This window comes from Sander vitreus, chromosome 1 (genome assembly GCF_031162955.1).
Source record: "Sander vitreus isolate 19-12246 chromosome 1, sanVit1, whole genome shotgun sequence".
NCBI classification, from domain to species: domain Eukaryota; kingdom Metazoa; phylum Chordata; class Actinopteri; order Perciformes; family Percidae; genus Sander; species Sander vitreus.
The window spans coordinates 13,048,172-13,066,411 of record NC_135855.1 but is presented as its reverse complement, the minus strand read 5'-3'; the positions used below and the strand labels follow the sequence as shown (position 1 = coordinate 13,066,411).

General features: G+C 42.0%; 1 protein-coding gene across 8 annotated transcripts in view; it reads left to right on the top strand.

Moving 5' to 3' along the window:
* Window positions 1-18,240, top strand: part of neo1a (neogenin 1a) — a 180,698-nt gene that overhangs the window by 48,139 nt on the left and 114,319 nt on the right. For all 8 annotated transcript variants that reach the window (XM_078269845.1, XM_078269607.1, XM_078269522.1 and 5 more), the window contains exon 2: window positions 14,318-14,641. In XM_078269845.1, the coding sequence (XP_078125971.1) occupies window positions 14,318-14,641 (324 nt within the window). The remainder of the gene's footprint in view (window positions 1-14,317; window positions 14,642-18,240) is intronic.

The window sequence follows — 18,240 nt, the reverse complement described above, 5'->3', positions numbered from 1 at the left end:
AGATAAGCTGTAATGAGTTGTTAAGCCTCTGTTGTGCAGAAAAAAATAAAGGGGGGAAAAAAGCCCTTCCATGCTGCAGTGTAAATGGGGTATCAACACAGGTCACATGCATGTATTTATGTCCAAATCAGTCCCTGACCAACAATACTGACTTTGTGAGGCTGTGTGGTGATGCGTTCCTTTGTTAATGGGTGATATTTATGCAATACTTCACCTCCCGTTCATGCCACCAGCGCCACAACATCCTCCAAGCGCTTTTGTTGTAGTCTACCCTTGGAGACTGGCACAGGCCTCACACTCGGTGTTGGAGCGCGAAGAAGAGAGAGAGAGGCCGGTTGCAGGCGAACAAAGGTGCAAACAAAGAAGTGTAACGGTTGAGCAGAAGTGGTCGAGCTGTACGAAAATGCATGTACGAAAAGCGAGACCTGCTGAATTGAACAGAAATACGGTCCCAAAGGAATGCGAGAGAAAGAAGGAAGGCAGGGATCAACAGATAGCATCAGCACAAACAACTCGCTCCCAATCATTCTGCTTTTAACTCTGCATCTTATCTTAATTCTATACACTAACTTAACACCAACACTGCCCATCCTTCAAATAAGGTTGTTTTCCGGACACATTACAGATATTGGTACACCTGGTCAGTTCTGTGTTTGGACAGAGAGCAGGTATGTAGGTCTAGGGCTGCAACTAACGATTATTTTCATAGTCAATTAATCCGTTGATTATTTTCTCGATTAATCGATTAGTTGTTTGATCTATAAAATGTCAAAACATGGTGAAAAATGTGGATCAGTGTTTCCCGAAAGCCCAAGATGACGTCCTCAAATGTCTTGTTTTGTCCACATCTCAAAGATATTCAGTTTACTGTCACAGAGGAGAGAAGAAACTAGAAAATATTCACATTTAACAAGCTGGAATCGTACTCCTTTTTTTTTTTATATATATAAAAAAGACTCCAACTGATTAATCGATTATCAAAATAGTTGGCGATTAATGTAATAGTTGACAACTAATTGATTAATCGATTCATCTTTGCACCTCTGTGGAGGTCCCTGATCCCTGCACTTAATGCAGTGAGTAGAACATGTTCTTCCTCCTGGGGCGGCTGTGGCTCAGTGGTAGAGCCCTGGGCAAGACACTGAACCCCGAGTTTCCCCCGATGCTGCGCCATCTACATTTACATTCCTCCTCACCCAAATAGATTTGTAGTAGCCTTTTCTGCTTTGTCATGTTTTGGAAATTGACAGGATACCTGTCCAGAAAAAGATTTTACGAGAGGATTTCAACTCTAAATTGGAAACAAAGTAAACATTACTTTGCTACCTGGTGAACCCAGGTTTTGGTCAATAACTAGTTAGGGGTATTTATTAAGGTATTAATGCTCGGCAATTAGAGGTGTGCAAAAAAAATCGATTCACATTCGTATCGTGATTCAAGCTCTACCGATTTCAAAATCGATTGATAGAATTCCAAAAATCAATTAATTTATTCTACTGCAATCACATGGGAAAAGTAAGTACATTTACATACTGTGAATCTTTTTTTAAGATTGTTTTGGGGCATTTTCAGCCTTTATTTGGACAGCAGGAGACAGGAAAGGGGGGAGAGAGAGGGGGGAAGGACCTGCAGCAAAGGGCCGCAGGTCGGAGTCCAACCCGGGCCTGCTGCGTCGAGGAGTAAACCTCTATATATGGGCGCCCGCTCTACCAACTGAGCTATCCGGGCACCCGTGAATCGTTTTTTTTTTCTTTTTCTTTTTTTTAATCGAGAAGCGTTTCTGAATCGAAAATCGATTTTGAATCGAATCTTGAGCCTAAAAATCGATATTGAATCGTTACATTTTCTGAATCGTGCACCCCTGTTGGCAATAGAAATATATCTGTGGACTGACCGGGGAATTGGCCTGTGTCTGCAGGCTGGATGTGGGAGGTGATGCAAGTGCACTCTTTGTTACAAATAAAGTGCCTCTCTCCAGGAAAAAAATAAATAAAGATGCTTTCATGACTTCAAAAGGGAGCTTGACAGTATTGTACACTACAGTAATAATATCCAAGAGACCTCGCTTTATGCCTCACAGAGCGTCTTCATTTTGTAATCTAACTATGCCCCTGGTGCAAACACTTAACCCCTTTAACCACACTTAACTGCACCATTTTTACTGTACTGTCTTCAGATAGCGTTCCCTTCTGTGCCCCTGCTTCTCCAAGTTGCCCTGGATAGTTTGTCCAGAGTTATTGAAAGTTTTTTTTATTTTTTTTATTTTTTATTTTTATTTTTTATAGGGGTAGCATCCAGTTTCAAGTAAAATAGTAATTGAGTCTCCCTCCCAGTGTTGGCTTACAGGCTTTGATCTCTCCTGTGCTCCAGTGTTAAATGGTTTCCTCCAAATCACTGTGAACATGCAGCGACTAGCTGCTCTTTTATCAGCAGCCCGCTAACAGCACCTCCTCGCCAACCACTTTGAAGCCCCAGACAACTCGCTCTGAAAAGAATAGAAAAAGGAGCAAAGGATGGGAAGTCCTGCATACATACTGTGTATATATACTGCTTATACAAGTCTGTTTTTAAGAGTAGATGTTGTTTTCGAGGTTGAAGGCAGAATGGTGGGATTATTGTACAGAAAGAAACTCTTCAGTTGAGGGTACAAATTGGAGACCATGTCAAGACTTTGGGGGGGGGGGGGTTTCTTTTTCAGAGGGAAAAGAAATTCTATCGTTAATGCTCACATTATAATAATTGGCCAGTGTAATTTTCCGTTAATGTTGGGACTTTAAAAAGGGGGTGACTCAGCTTTCTTGTTGTAATTAGTAAGATTTACAAGCAGATGCTTATCTTAACAAGGGGGAGGAATTGAGATAGTTTGAAATGTTTTTGTGTGTCTGGGGCTGGTAATTGGTAGCAAGCTTATCAGAGGCAGATTGGCCACACTTGAGCGCTCAAAGGCGCCTGAGTCAGAGACTGTGATCAACTGAACGGCTGCATGTGACCTCGAGTAGAGCTGTCCGATGCACACTGCACTTTCATCCCCATCTCTTCATACCAGATGCTGTGCTTAACTGTTACCATCCTGTCAGGGAAATTGTACTGTACCCTTTTATTTCTTTTCTCTTGTGTTCGAAAAGAATGACAGCAGTCAAGGGCAAAATAGGCCAAAGACCCAGACTTTGAAATCCAATACTGATAAATTGCTGGGTGTTTGACTTTGCAAGGCGTACTGGATTATATTGATTTTCTTTCCTCTCTCTCTGTGTGTGTGTGTGTGTGTGTGTGTGTGTGTGTGAGAGAGTGAGTGAGTGTGATAGCAGAAAACCAGGGGCAAGAGAATGCAATATTGTGTTTCATTAAAAAATCTATAGGATATCTCATTACAGCCACATGATTTTCTTTAATATCAGGGTTCGTGGGAATGGGGTGGAGCAGGTGGGTGGCAAGATGAATGTGCTTTCCTGTCTCAGATGACTATCTCATCTGTTGTTCATGGAGAAAAGGGGGAACTGGGCTCAATCTGCCCAGTATGTCGACTACTTCCTGTTCATGTTTGCCCACTGCCTGCTTATTTTACAACCGTATCAGATAACTCATGCATGGCAGAGCTCACTAAAAACCTCTAAAATCCCAAGGTCTAGAGTGAATTTGGCCATTTTTGCAATACATTAGTGTAGAGCTGTACAATTAATTGTCTCAGAAATAATTGCGATTCACAAAATAATGGTCTCTTTCAGTCAAATTTTAAAAAAAATATTTATTTATTACTTTTTTTTAACAAATTAAAGTTTTGAATGAATTCCAGGTACATCTTTCGGGTATATCTCTGTCACGTGACCCAGATAATGTAGTAACACAAATACACAGCCTATGAAGTAAACAACGCCTCCTTATAATCATAAAACATTTTTTCTAACTGTATCCCCCCTTGTCATTTTTGTTGCTATGAACACGTATAGGCTCAAGTGCTAACAACTAGCATAGCTTTAGCTCAATGGTCCGACCAATAATCACTTATATAATTACAATTCTAAACAAAATCAACAATTGGCCTCAACGGTCATACGCCGTAAGACCTTAGCTAATGTTAGCAATTACTTGCAGTGATACAAAGAAACCGCGATTACGTAAAGGAATTGACAATTATGTAATAATTGTTACAGGCCTACATTAGTGTTATCACTTCCATTTTTATTTACCGTATACTACTGATATTTTCCATGCTAGTTCGGTCTTTGTTGAACACACCAAGCAGTACTCTCTGAGCATGTCCCGCCAAAAGGGTTTCAAAACCAAACCGTGCTGTGTGTTGTTTCCTCGCAGTATTTTAAGTGCATACTTTGTCTTAGCACCTGATGGTTTTCTTGAGAGTTCGATTTGAAGAGCATCTTACTTAAACACAGCAGATAATAGCATCTGCCTCCACAGTGAGATTTTTAGTGAGCTTTCTGCAACAACCAGAAAAGGTTAGCCCAATTTTCAAATCCTGACATTAAGTGATGGTTTTAACCTTTTAGTCTGACTGCTCTGCGGGTATCCATTTAGCCCAAGAAATGTGCTGTTTCTTGCTTTTTTTTCCCTTTCCAATTATTCACCATGAGGCAGTGTTTTTAACGTTCTCGCGCACTGTACTCACGCACACTCTCTAAACCAGCTCTCACAGTATGCTCGTCTGTGTTGCTGTCGTCTCAGTAGGCCAATTCTTCAACGTGGGCCTGTGGGAGGCTGATAAGAGGGGGAATTTGAGTCTCAATCAGTGCTCGTTAATTATCATAACCAGGGGAGGTGAGAGAGGGTTCCCCGGATACCCAATCCCTCCTGGATCTCGGTTTCCCTCTCAAACACACTCCTGTTGGAAGCCCTGTCTTGCATTCCATTCTTCAAGTGTTATTTTCCCTGTTTGGGTGTATTTCTATTCTATGTATTTATGTTCAGCCATACTCGAAGTAATGGAACAGACTAGCCAGTGTCATTTTTCCCTCCGTGATCATTTGACACATGTTGATGGCCTTCACTTTGTTGTTTTTATGTATTTATTTATTTACATCAGTGTTATGTTTCCTATGATAAGAGGGCTAACTTGGTAACATTTTCATTTATACATATAGTATAAACCATGGTTTGCTTTAGGGGTAATTGTAAAAATCTTCCTATTTACCCAGTAGGACAAACACTTGGATAGCCTTTGGCCACTGTATTTTTGTTATTTGGATTGTGACAGTAGCCTAGCTTAGCCCAATTAGAATGTTTCAGGCTTAATTAAGAGTTATGTATTTGTGAAGTCTCTAATTCCATAATTAAAAACACATTTTGATTACATATATATCTTGTTTAAATGCGCTGCCATTGCAGATGAATACAAATAGGCATATTTCAAAAACATGGGTTCCAAATGTAATTGTTGTTAACGTTGATGAAAAATGAATGCCCCTCTAATGAGTGCAAGCATGAATCATTCAGCATTGGAGGGCTATTTCCCTACTTTTCAGAGGAGCCGATTTTCTGCTCGCCATTCAATGTGCTTTTCAAACTGCATGCAGGGAAAATAAAAAAATAATCTTTGAGTTCAACTGACTTAGCCTAAGAAAGTAAGAAAACCAAAAGCCAAATCACCCTTATACTTGTAATCTCTAGGCATGGCAACTTTTTAAAATACATAACCAATAGTTTGGGCTAGATCTGGTAGGGCACAGTGGATCATTCAGAAGCTCAGTGATGTCGGAGCTTTGCTCTCATTTAGGCCACTGGGATCCTAAATGTGGACAATGCCTAAGACTGCCCCCCTCCCCCCATCATACACATATATTAATTATCATTACTGTTTTGAATGCACAAATTGAAAGAACTGAGAGCATTATGTTTTACTGGAATTGTATTTTACATTACTTAATGTGACAAATAGATAACATGTATTGATTTATTTTGCCTAGTTCTTCAACTAACACTTAATTTACAATGCTTTAAGCTATTAGTTTTTTGATTTAATCGTTTTACTCTATACAATGTATTAAAACGAAGACCAATGCTGATCACAAACTTTCAGAATTGAGAGTGATGCCTTTTAGATTGCTTATTTTGTCTGAACAAAAGTCAAAGAGCAGAGCACTGGATATTGTTTTCTTACATGCTGACTGAATAGGGGTCATTGTGTGTGGTTATTGGGAAAGAGTGATTAGGTACTCAATAATGACTGTTACACTTTTTGCATGACTAAATAGTAAGAGTGCCATGCCCTAATGAAAACACATTGCACATGGTTGTTTAAATTTTATATTTTGCCGGACTCTTCCACTCAAAAGCATTTGCTAATCTTATTAACCAGCAGACCATTCGAGTAGGATTCTTTATCTGATTAAAGAGAGACTGACATTTGTATTAGAATGCAGTAGTCAGTGAAACCAAAGCTGATGGCGTTGCAGTGTGACCCAGCCCCGCCTGTGACCCTGTCATGTTTTCTCTGGGCCTCCAGAGTTTGACAATGGCAGTGAGCAGACAGGATGACAGAGAACTGCGAGCTTGAAAAAAAATGGATCCTTTCCTCTTTTAATCTGCCAGTTGAGTGGGTGCCAGCGCAGGACAGCCAGTGTGCACTAGGCGCCTCGATCATTTTGTCCATCCCTTTATGGCTTGGCCTCAACCTCTCATTTCATCAACTGCTGGAAGGAACGCTGAGAATACCAGAATCAGTGGCTTGTGGTATCCCTGATTGTAGCTACCTCCCTCGGGCATGTGAGACATTGTTCCTGGCATCAACTCTTAAAAGAAATATGTGACCGACCACACTAACTCTAACAGTTATGTTACAAATCTGAAAGAGAGAGGCATTCTTCTGTCATTAGGGATGTTAACTATCAGTTACACATCAAATATAAAAAGTAATTAAAAAAAGTTTGTTGCATGGTAAAAGAAAAACAGGCTACACAATTACTACTACTACTATTTCTTAACTGCTAGTTAACTTGCTAGTGCAAACTTGTAAGCTCTTTTTTTGTTGTTGCTCTGGCTCTCACGACTGACTGCTGAACGGCGCAGGACTGGCGGGTCAAATCGGCCGTCCTACACGCAGAGAATGCCAGGCAGACCCACAGCTCACAACCTCGCAGCTAAACTAATTGATGCACTGTAGACGGGCTCACACGTACTGTACGTTGCGTGTCCGCGGACAGCTGAGGTCTTGAGCCTCCCAGATGGGTAAACTGGGACTTAGTTGCCTGCTAGTCGGTTCACGGTTACTGATTGGTTAACGTAAAAAAAAAAAAGAAGAAGAAAAAAATCTAAATTAGCATCCCTATCCATCATTAAACTTCTCCTTTACTTTAGTTTGTCATTGTGACTCATGGACTTTAATGGTTACCATTCTAACCTGGGATTTTGTCATTTCTCACATTTCTCAAGACTCATTTTAAGAGATAAATGTCTTTCATAGTATTGAAAACACTAATCTGTCTTAATAAATGTGCCCCCTTCTCCTCTCTTTTCTATTACCTAGTGATGAAATACATGTCTCCACTCAAAGCTTCACTTCTTTGACTCATTTCAAGTAAAGTGTCCAAAATTTCAATTTTAACAAAATGAAAGGAAGCAAGCTAGCCGCCTCAACTTGCAGCCACTTTATAATAGAATCCTTAAGGAGCCCTGTGTATTCATCTTTTGGTTAGAAAATGACTCATTTCCTTCCCCCCCCCCCCCAAATAGATACCTTTTTAAAAATAAAAAAATAAATAAAATAAAAAGTTAGCTGCAGCTCCTTCTCCTGTTCTATTAAAAACGCGTAGTCCCTTCACACTTGGTCTCAAGATGATTGTTATTTCCCTGAGGTCTTTTTTTTGGGTGACAGATGGGCTTTAGACAGGAGTTTGGAGAGATGGGAAGATGAAGGACTCTGCAGAGTAAGAGACAGAATGAAGGTATAAAGATGAAGGAGACAAGGAGGGGGGGGAGGAGAGAGTGTGGGAGGGAAGCATAGACAACCATTTCCATTAGTGTCATTAAAGCGACCCCAACACTGAGGGTGGAAGGACAAACAGTGGAGGGATGAATGGATATGAGAGGCAGCAGCCCAGTGAATGAAGTGCTCAGGTTCATAACAAAGTGCCATCCCCCTGCCTCTATCTTTACCTGCATGGAAGGTTTCCATTCATCTTTGATGTGCTATTAATGATTCTGTACCCTCTGCTTTTTTCTTTCTTCCTTATGATAGTCTTAAAGATCAGAGATCCAGTGACATATAATACAACAGGAATACAGAGCAAAGAGATTGAAAATTGTATTCCTACATAAGAATACCTATATTAACATTTAACCGTTTGTGTAAGTACCATTTTACACTGGTTGTAAATGCCTGTCAAGTGTGTTTTTTTTCCCCAGATTTCCTTGTCCCTAAGTCCTAGCCACAGAAGGGCCTCTGTTGTTGAAAATGTGACTTGGTTTTGAGAGTGGTCTGCTCTGTCTCAAGAGCGGCTCAATAAGGAGGGTAGTCAATATGGCTGCTCTCAGGCGGTGGGTCAATGAGGGAGGAGGCTTCCTGCTGAGCCAAGGGTAGAATAGAAGAGAACAGGGGGTCTTTGTGTGCCGAGCATACCCTCACCCGCTCCTCTTTACTGCCTTTCCTGGGATATTACACCTAACATTGAGAGACTGTGTATTTGTCTGCAGGAGTTGTAAACTGTATACAGGTTGGTACAGAAAAATACATTCATCCATGTCATAGAATACACGTTACACAAGTGAGTTATCCACAGCGTTTTTCCAGGTTACTCAGGACATGACAGAGATGTTGCAAGCGGAAATATTTTGACATACATTCTGTGAGTTCACGCACACCTTACCTTGACAGCCCCGTAGCATCTAAAACACGCTTTCAACACTGGCTCATGGTGGGAACTACAGCACAAACTCCATTCATACAACACAAGTCTCCATTCTCTCTCTCATCTGAGAGCAAAGGGAGAAACTGTGAGGAAGAGAGGAAGGCAGCATATCAGGGCTCCACCTTAAGCTGGGCTCCCAAACCTTTTATGACTGCTGAGCAAAGTGGATGTGGGACAGAGGTAACAGCCCATACTTATCAAGCAGACAACCTCATTTTCTAGCCCCTTGCTCTCCTCTCCCTCGTTGTCGCTGCTTGCGTCCTACTTCTCAAAGACAAACGGGGGTCTCCCACACTGCTGGGCCTGAATAGATTAGACTACCCACACTGTAATGTGCTTTCTGACACCCCCTTTCTTCTTTAACTCTGCAGCTGTGTTGTTAAAAGCCTGCCGTGTTTCACTACTAATATGTTCTGGCATAAAGATGTGTGTTCTCCATTTCAACCTTTTAAAAACATTTTAAGGGGAAATTAATTTTGTTCAGGTGTCCTTTGCGTTACACACAGTCATCTGGACGAGGGCTGCACGGTCGCAATATGAACCAGTGCAATATCCAAATCGCAGGGGGGCGCAATATTTGTTAAAGGCAAAATATGTGTCAAAACATTCATAATTAAATATTGTGGCGCTGCAGAGACGTCTCGGCCTACAAATCCTATCCTACAGACTGTTTGGTACAGATCCTCGCAAAAATCGCACTATAATCAATTACATTTTTTTTTTTTTTTTCCATATTTTTCAAATGAGTAACACAAAAATGATCATTCCCCTCAAATATCGTGAATCAAATCGCAATTGCAATATCAGTCAAAAGCATCGCAATTAGATATTTTCCTCATATCGTGCAGCCCTAAGAACTGTGTATATTATTGATGACTATATTACAAGAACAACATGTTTCTGTACAAGAGACAGCATTCCCTGTTGTTAAATTTACTAAATCTCCTTTTCATTACGTTCTGTTGCAGCAAGGTTTGGTTAGATATTTCCCCTGCACTTTAATGATGTGTGGGAACATACGCTCTGTTGAGTTTTCACTCAACACTTTAGAAAACATCAAGAGAACACAGCTCGTTCTGAAGGTGTTCATTTGACATGTTTTCCAGTCACAAACGCACCCTTGTTAGTTGCCAAAAGTAAACTTTTCCTTGGCTTTGACCTAAAAGTTGAAGTCTGGTGATGCTTTTGCCTTTTTTGTTTGTTTTCAATCAAACGCTGCAGAGATCCTTGCTCCCTGCTGAGATGCGGGCCTTATTCAGCTCATTTAGCCTGCCTGCTTATCTTCCTCATACTCTTACAGGAAAGACAGTTTGGGCTTGTTCACCTTTTTAATATTAACCACAGACATGGTTTTCCAGCCTCATTCTTTGGTGGAATTGCTTATGGTTGAAGTTCAGAGGCCTGTATTGATACTTGGGCTTTGTTGTAATTCCTAAGGGACCCCAATAAACAGGTGTTAGAATTTTGGTTTGTGCGCTCATACATCAATTTGAAATAGGGGTGCAAGATATATCGACTCAATATCGAAAGTGTTGCAATAAGTATGCAATATTTAGTTTATTTTGTGGAGCACTGTGTCCCGTCCGTTGGCTGTGTGGCTTAGTTGGGTTTGATTTAGAGCCCGCTTGAAACGCAATAATGATCATGTTTCATTGGCCAGTTACCGTGCCACTTGCACGTTATGTTAGTGCACGTCAGCGCACGGGTCCACTACGTGACAAACCCTATGGAGCGTACCACGTGTGTTCATATTTCGACAGAGTGACAGTGTAAGTGAAGAAATAGATAGAGACAACGAAACGGAATGAATCAGAGAAGTAAAAGAAAAGTTGTGTCCTGTTCTTTTTATTTATTTTATTCTGTCCAACCAGTAAAACATGTCCTGTTCTGTAGACATGGTCCTTATTTATTTTATACTGTCCAACCAGTAAAACATGTCCTGTTCTGTAGACATGGTCCTTATTCATTTATTTTATACTGTCCAACCAGAAAAAAACATGTTCTGTAGACATTTAACTTTTGTAATTTGACATATGTTTAAAAATATTGAAATTAATATCGATATTGCAGTATTCATAATCGATATCTCAATATCACATTTTGTCAATATCGTGCAACCCTAATTTGAAACTGCATAAAGGAGAGGATCTTCCACACGGTGTAGACTTTGCAACCAGGAGCTTTTCTTATGATTTCTACTGTAGTTTCTCCATATGCTACAATGGAAATAACAAACATTTGGTTAACAATTTGGAATAAAATGAAAGCCTTTTGGCAGCTAATGTCGCTTTTCATCAAAATATTTGTTTAGTCTTCATGCAGTGGGTCCAACATTGATTACACTGTCCCGCCTTCCAATGGAGTTTGGACTTTGGCCACTACCAGGGGCATCGTTGTTTTGCTTTTGCTTTGTTTGTCTGAATTTTTTCGAGGGAAATTATGACAGATAATGTGAATAAGCGTTGTAAGTGTAATTAAGCACATACCAGCCCCTAAGCTTGCCATCGAGCCCTCATACCCCCTCCCCCCCGGTTTATCTCCATCTCTAGTCCCACCTTCTTCTCTTTCCCCTGCCCTGCGCTGCTGACAGTGGCGGTTGTGTCTGCAACTGAAAACAGATGGTTGGCCATTTTGTTTGACAGTAGAGCTGAAGCTAAGCCCTCCCCTACTGCTCATACGACGGGGATAAAAAGCTGCTGAAGGCAGCTGTTTTGGCTCTGATAGAATGCCGCAGGACCCTCAAGCCGATTCAGTTTTCTCCTCAGATAGAGAGCGGTCTTCTGACTGGAAAAGAGCCAGGCTTGGGCCTGGAAGCTCTGCCCAACCCACACACCCACTGTTCCAGCAGCGTAAAGCAGAGATGATTAACCATGCCGTGGTGCCTGTCTCTGGTCTGCAGGAGAGACACATTCTCCCCACTGCTACTCCACTGTGGTCTCTCTCCATCTGTCATATACGCCATCATTAAAATACATTTTCTGGTGTTGTCACATTCTGCCCAATATGTACACTAGGCCATTCTGAATGTATTGGTTTCCTGAAATCTGCTGCTTACTTCAGTCTAATTTGAAACCACTCGCTTACTGCTAAGACTTGCAGTTGGCTTAGGACATGGAATATCTTATTTCTTACTGCTGTTTATTCACTTCAATCTCACATCTACTTCTGCCTGACAGGATTTTCAAAATAAAATATTGTATGTATGTATGAGCACTTGTGCTGTGTTTGCATCAGCAGATAATAAAGTTTGGTATCCTGAAATGTTGCTTTACTTGCTAGGATCCAGTCTGTAGCTGCACATTACTTGCGGTAAAATCTGATTTGAAACTTGCCAGTTTAACAATTTAACTTCTGTAAAAAATGGCACGGTAGTAGCAGTCATACGAGAATGTAACTAAGATGCCAGATAAGAGATGTGTTTGTACATTTCTTTGTCTTTGATGAAGGGACCATGCTTATTAATCTGGCCTTGATACATCAGAAAGAGTGGCGAGGGTCCAACACTGTCCATTGAGACACAATGAGGGCACTATTTCCCCTTTCTCTATTCTAGTCTTGTCCATCATCAAGCTAGTGTAGAGACGATTGCACAGCATAGTTGGCATGCTGTTTTCTTACTTCCATTCTCTAAAGTGGAAAATATCTTTTCAATTCAGTCATTTTCTGAAGCGTTTTGCTGTAATTGTTTGTGCTTTCAGGAGCAACAGCCATATTGCTGTTGTAATGGCCATCACATTGCTTCTCTCTTTGGATCTCACACTAGGGACTTTGTGCCGCAAGATAGAGAAATTACCTTGTAGTAGTTAAATCGCTGAACCATTGACATAGCATCTCTCTTTTCTGTCTTCCTCTCTTTCGGTCTCTTTCTGGTCTCGCTCTCCCCTGGAGACGTGCCATTTCCTTGGAAGAGAGCAGGCATATTTTAAACTGCATTTAACATTCAGCTGCTTATTTCACTCCCTTCGCTGCATTATTAAAACACCTTCATACCCTCTTAATTATTTTTCTAGCTCTCCTTCATCCCTGCAGAACTGATAATTGGTGTTATTTATCTAAACAATACCACCGTGTGACTCTTAGGGTGGGAGCGCTTGAATAATGGATGAGGACAAATGCAAAGCAATTGCACTTACTCTTATTTTGGCACTATCCATGTCAGTGCAATGTTGCCATTTATGCTCGAGGAAGGAAATGGCAACAGCGTTCCAAAGTGTTTACTCCTTTCGCTGCACTCTCTACTTATAATAAAGAAAGGCGTGATATTAACTTGCCAGGGAGGCTAGACTGGGTTAAATTTATCAGTTCCTCTCTTCCAATTCCAGTGGGGCATGTGGTTTCATAATGAAAAGCCTCTAGGAGTCTGAGATAGACCGAGGCACAGTGGCTGAAAAGATAGAATGAACAAAAAGATGTTTTTTTTGCTTTGCAAACATTTCATTCAGTGTTTAGGGCACTTGGAGTCCTGTAATGTCCTTTCATTTCAGCCACCAGCACATTTTATGTGAGTGGGTTTTAAAATGTTCCATTGACGTCAACGACGTTCAGCACTTGCACTTGTTGTGCTGTTGAACCCAAAAAGCAGCTTCAGCAGTGGTTTCCCAGAGTGATAGTCAGCAGTCATCTGCTTTAGAATGAATGTTAAACATTTTTTAGTAATATGTACTCCGTAATCTGTTACAGCAGGTACATACACATGGCTCAGTGCTACGTTTAGAAACTCATCACAGATCGTAAAGCTTTTTCGGATAACAGCATCTGCAGCAAAGCTTAAAATGTACACTTCCACCACTAGTGGAAAGTTGACAAATGCTGGTATAACGATAAAATAAATTGTTATCAGCTGCAGTGACTAAGTAACCGCTCAGTTGTTGGATAGTCTATATATCGACGACGTTTCCTTTCCGGGATTGTTCAGGTGCCGCAGGAATTCCGCCGGATGTCCCCAATTTTCGGCCGGATGTCCGTCACCTTCTGCTTTCTTTGTGTTGGCATTTTAAACTCCATGAGTGGATTCATGAGGACTATGGTTAACTGCTCCTCAGATCTCTGCAGGGTAAATCCAGACAGCTAGCTAGACTATCTGTCCAATCTGAGTTTTCTCTTGCCCGACTAAAACAACGTTTGAACGTAAACATGTTCCACCAAAATAGATTCCATCCCGAGGCTATTTTGCAGAGGCACCGTTGCCCTGTCCGGCGCTTAGTGCCGCCCAAGACATTTGTGATTGGTTTAAAAAGAAATGCCAATAAAACCAGAGCCCGTTTTTCTCCCATCCCTGAATGTTGTGTGGACTTGCCAGACCCTCCTCCGCAGCGCTGTGGAGAGAGGTCTGGCAATGCGAGAAGACTACAAGAATTGAATCGGCTGCTCAGGCCCCAGTGGTCCTGTTCTAAACACTAAATGGTGAAGAGCATCCAGCTAATATCTCTGTTCTCCCCCTCTCCCGTGTTGTCCTCCAGGTTCAGCAGCGCAGCCCTTCAGCCCCTTCTGGTTCAATGTGGAGCCCCAGGACACACTGGCCATTCGGGGCAACTCTGCACTGCTCAACTGCTCGGCCCACAGCGACGCAGCTACGCCGGCACGCATAGAGTGGAAGAAAGATGGCACCTTCATGAGCCTGGTTTCAGATGAGAGACGAAACATACTTCCCGATGGCTCGCTGTTCTTCACCCACGTGGTCCACTCTAAGCACAACAAGCCTGACGAGGGCACCTATCAGTGCGTTGCCACTATCGACAACCTAGGATCCATTTCCAGCCAGACGGCCCGTCTCTCAGTAGCAGGTAAGGGCTGCCACATTTATGTCTTGAACACCTAGGTTAAAAATGAAGCTTTTTGTTGTAGTGAGCGTTTGTTTGTTTTTGTTTTTTTTTACCATTCAACATTCCCCCCTCAGATTATGGGAAGAGTTGAGATAAGTGACTTTAACAATTCCGCATGCACACCAGCAAAGGCTTTACACACCCATCGTACACCTACACAAGTTTTTTCTCTGGTGCCAGCTGATGAGACCTCTCTCAGTGTTCAAATGTGTACAGTACATGCCTGATTGATAAGATAACACCTGTGTGTACGGGCTAACTGACCTCAACAAACTCCCAAATTTAGCTCCTCTCAGCTCTCACCTTTTAAGGCCCTGACACACCAACCCGATAACCGGCCGTCGGACAGTCTGGCGAGGTCGGTGACTCGAGTCTGTTCCATGTGTTCCGTGCCGTCGTCCGTCGGAGGGGCCGTCGGCATTCATTTTGGCCGACCCGACTTGCTGCGTCGGAAGGCGGGCAGTCGGACTCAATGATAGGGTTGGGCATCGGGAACCGATTCCTACTTGGAATCGTATCGTCTTGGAATCAGTAAGCAGCGCTCTAGTGTGGCTTTATTTTACATTGAAAAGGCCCTGTAAAACTGCAAACCACCATTGAATCAAAATAACACTTTCCTCTTATTTGTGAAAATAGGCATGTGACCCGTTTCAACTCCACCCCTCAAAGAATCGGACTCGAGAAACGTCAAGAACCGAATCGAAAGGAAGAATCGGAATTGGAATCAGAATCGTTAAAATCCAAACGATGCCCAACCCTACTCAACGACCAATCTGATTGGTGGAGTGCTAACCCGGAAATGGCGAGCGGAATGAGTGACGAACGCCTCTCAAAATCTGACGAAAATCTTTTAAACTGTCCTTTGTCGATCTGAAATGAAGACAGATTCAGCAACTGCACGGCCTATTTCTCCCTTAAAATGTTTTCAGAAACACGTTTCGGTGAACTATTTTCATAAAATACGAGATCGTATTTCGAACAAGCCTCCATTATCGGTCAGCTGGAGAAGCCGGACCCACGTGACGAGTTCGTCATTTCCGGTTTTCCTTTTTTGTATTACGTCTCGCGCATGCGCAGAACGTACGCTCAAGCCGGTGTTGCTTCGGTGTGTTCCAAGGCACTTTTTGGACCTCGGGGAGCCGACTGATCAGTCCTACTGCCTTTTCTGCCAACGGTCAGCCGTCGGGTTGGTGTGTCAGGGCCTTTACCCGTCCTAATAAACAACAATACATGAATATATCCGTGTGGATGTGTGTAAAAGAAGGTAGGAAGGAAGAACAATAGTAAGTGAGAAGTAAAAGTGGTACGCAAAATTCACATTGTACAGCATTAAAAAAAAAACAAAGATGAGATAAATACTATTTAAAGAGCAACTCATCACCTTTTTGTTACGTCTTTTCGTTCTTACGTCGGCCTCAATTTTTAACAAACCGTGCAAGACGTCATGCAATATAAAAGATTTCTTTCTTCAACCATTTCTTTGACTTGTTTGCTACTCCGCGGCTACGCTGCAGATACACCCCCACACCACATAACATCTGAAGGTGTGAAGAGGTTCTGTAGTTGCTTCGGCGTGTGGATTGTTTTTTGTCCTTGAATTGCTCGGCCATTTGTACTTTCTCTTCCATAAAATCCTTCACCTTGCTGGAGCCTGAATGCATTGTCCTACCGGATAAATGCTTGTAAAAGGGTCTGTTTTTTTTGTTTTTTTTTCATCACTAGTCCTACAATGTGACCTTGTTCAGTTTAGCAACAGCAAGTGACGTGGGATTATTAGGTGTTTTGAGTCAAGTCGCGCCCCCGGAATTCAATTTGCAGATGGAGGGAGCCACAGAAGGCGTTTTATTGTGTGCTTTCTGCTCAGCAGTGCTCTGCCAGCTTTAAGTCGCTCAAGAGAGGCCTCTTGTTGACAATGGGATAGTACAGTATAAGCCTCTCTGAAACGGAGTGCCTGTGTGAAGTTACTGCCTCACTGTGATTCTGTTTCTTCTCATAGGCTTTTGAATTACAAGTTAATGAGGCGGTACATTATCGGAGAGATTGAGAATATTTAGTCTTATCCACCGAAAGAGTGGATAAGACTAAATATTGCAACAGCATTCTCAGACACTATTTACAAAACTTAGCATTCAGTATGGACACAGTGCTTCGGTGTTTAAGAAGAATACAGCGGATGACCAAATAAAAAGTATTTAACTGTGATATCATAGACACCAGTGGCCCAGCGTTGATGAAACCTTTGAGAGATGATTCATTTTTAGTGTTCGTATTTTAACGTGTTAAGACCCTGTAGTTGGATTTGGGAGATGAGATATATATATATTTACAGTTGTTTCTTTGCCACAGCTGCCTCACATATTGCTTATCCAGCAGCAACAGAGATATGTGCTTGGTGTAATAACCAGACAATATGCTTTGTATTAACACATGCTTTAGCCATTTTCAGCTTTAACACAACATATTATAATGTTGATGTGATATAGTGGTATAGTAGAAGATAATTTGTGTGTGTGTGTGTGGCTGCCATAGCCTGTTCTGAGTCTGCCTGACCCTGTGGTCGCAATGGCAATTCTCCTGACTTTAATCAAAAACGGATAAATTGTACACACTTAAGAAAAAAGAACACAGGACAAGAGTTTTTTTTTTTTTTTAGTGTATGTGTGACATTAGTAATTGTCAGTGTGCTTGCATGCGTGTGTGCATCTTCAAGTCTTTTCAACCATAGCTGGGCAGTAGACAATCCATCCCGCCATTCATCAATACCCGTCACTGAAGCTGCATCGACGTACGATGCAGAGGGGACTTGTTTAGTTCCTGTGCCAAGATGAGTTCTGCTATCAGACAACCTCAGAGCCAGTGGGATCTACCTGGGTCAACCATGATGGGATGTTAGATTCAATCAATTTCTACTTGAAAAGGGAAGCAGGTGAAATCTGTTAGCTATTGCACACACACACACACACACACACACACGGACACGGACACGCACACTGACATACTTTTCACATGGAAATTCGTTGACGTAAAAGCTTAAACCATAAACATTAAGCTATTGCATTTATGGTTCTACTTGCACACACACACACACGCACACACACACACACACGCACAACCACTGATGTATCTCCAGCTGGCTGGCAGGTGGCCAATAAAAAAGGTTAATTGCGGTGTAGAGAGAGCAGGCCATTAGGCCGCCATCAGACCCAGGAATGATGGTGCAGGCGGGGGCGGAGTGGGCGTGACCTCTCAGATGTAATGATGGCATGAGTCACGGATGGCTAGCGTGCCAGGGAGCAAATCTGACAAGTACCGGGGCAATATCTGAGATTGATTCGAGAGGAAACGTGCGGCTCATTCTTCTGAAGGAAACCCCTCCACTTCCACACATCACGGCGCTTTGCTCCTCACAGAATTGCTGATGTTTGAATGAACAGTGCTTGAATGATAAGTTGATTTAATCAGTAAGTCGACCAACATACCGTATTTTCCGGACTATAAGTCGCACTTTTTTTTCATACTTTGGCTGGTCCTGCGACTTATAGTCAGGTGCGACTTATATA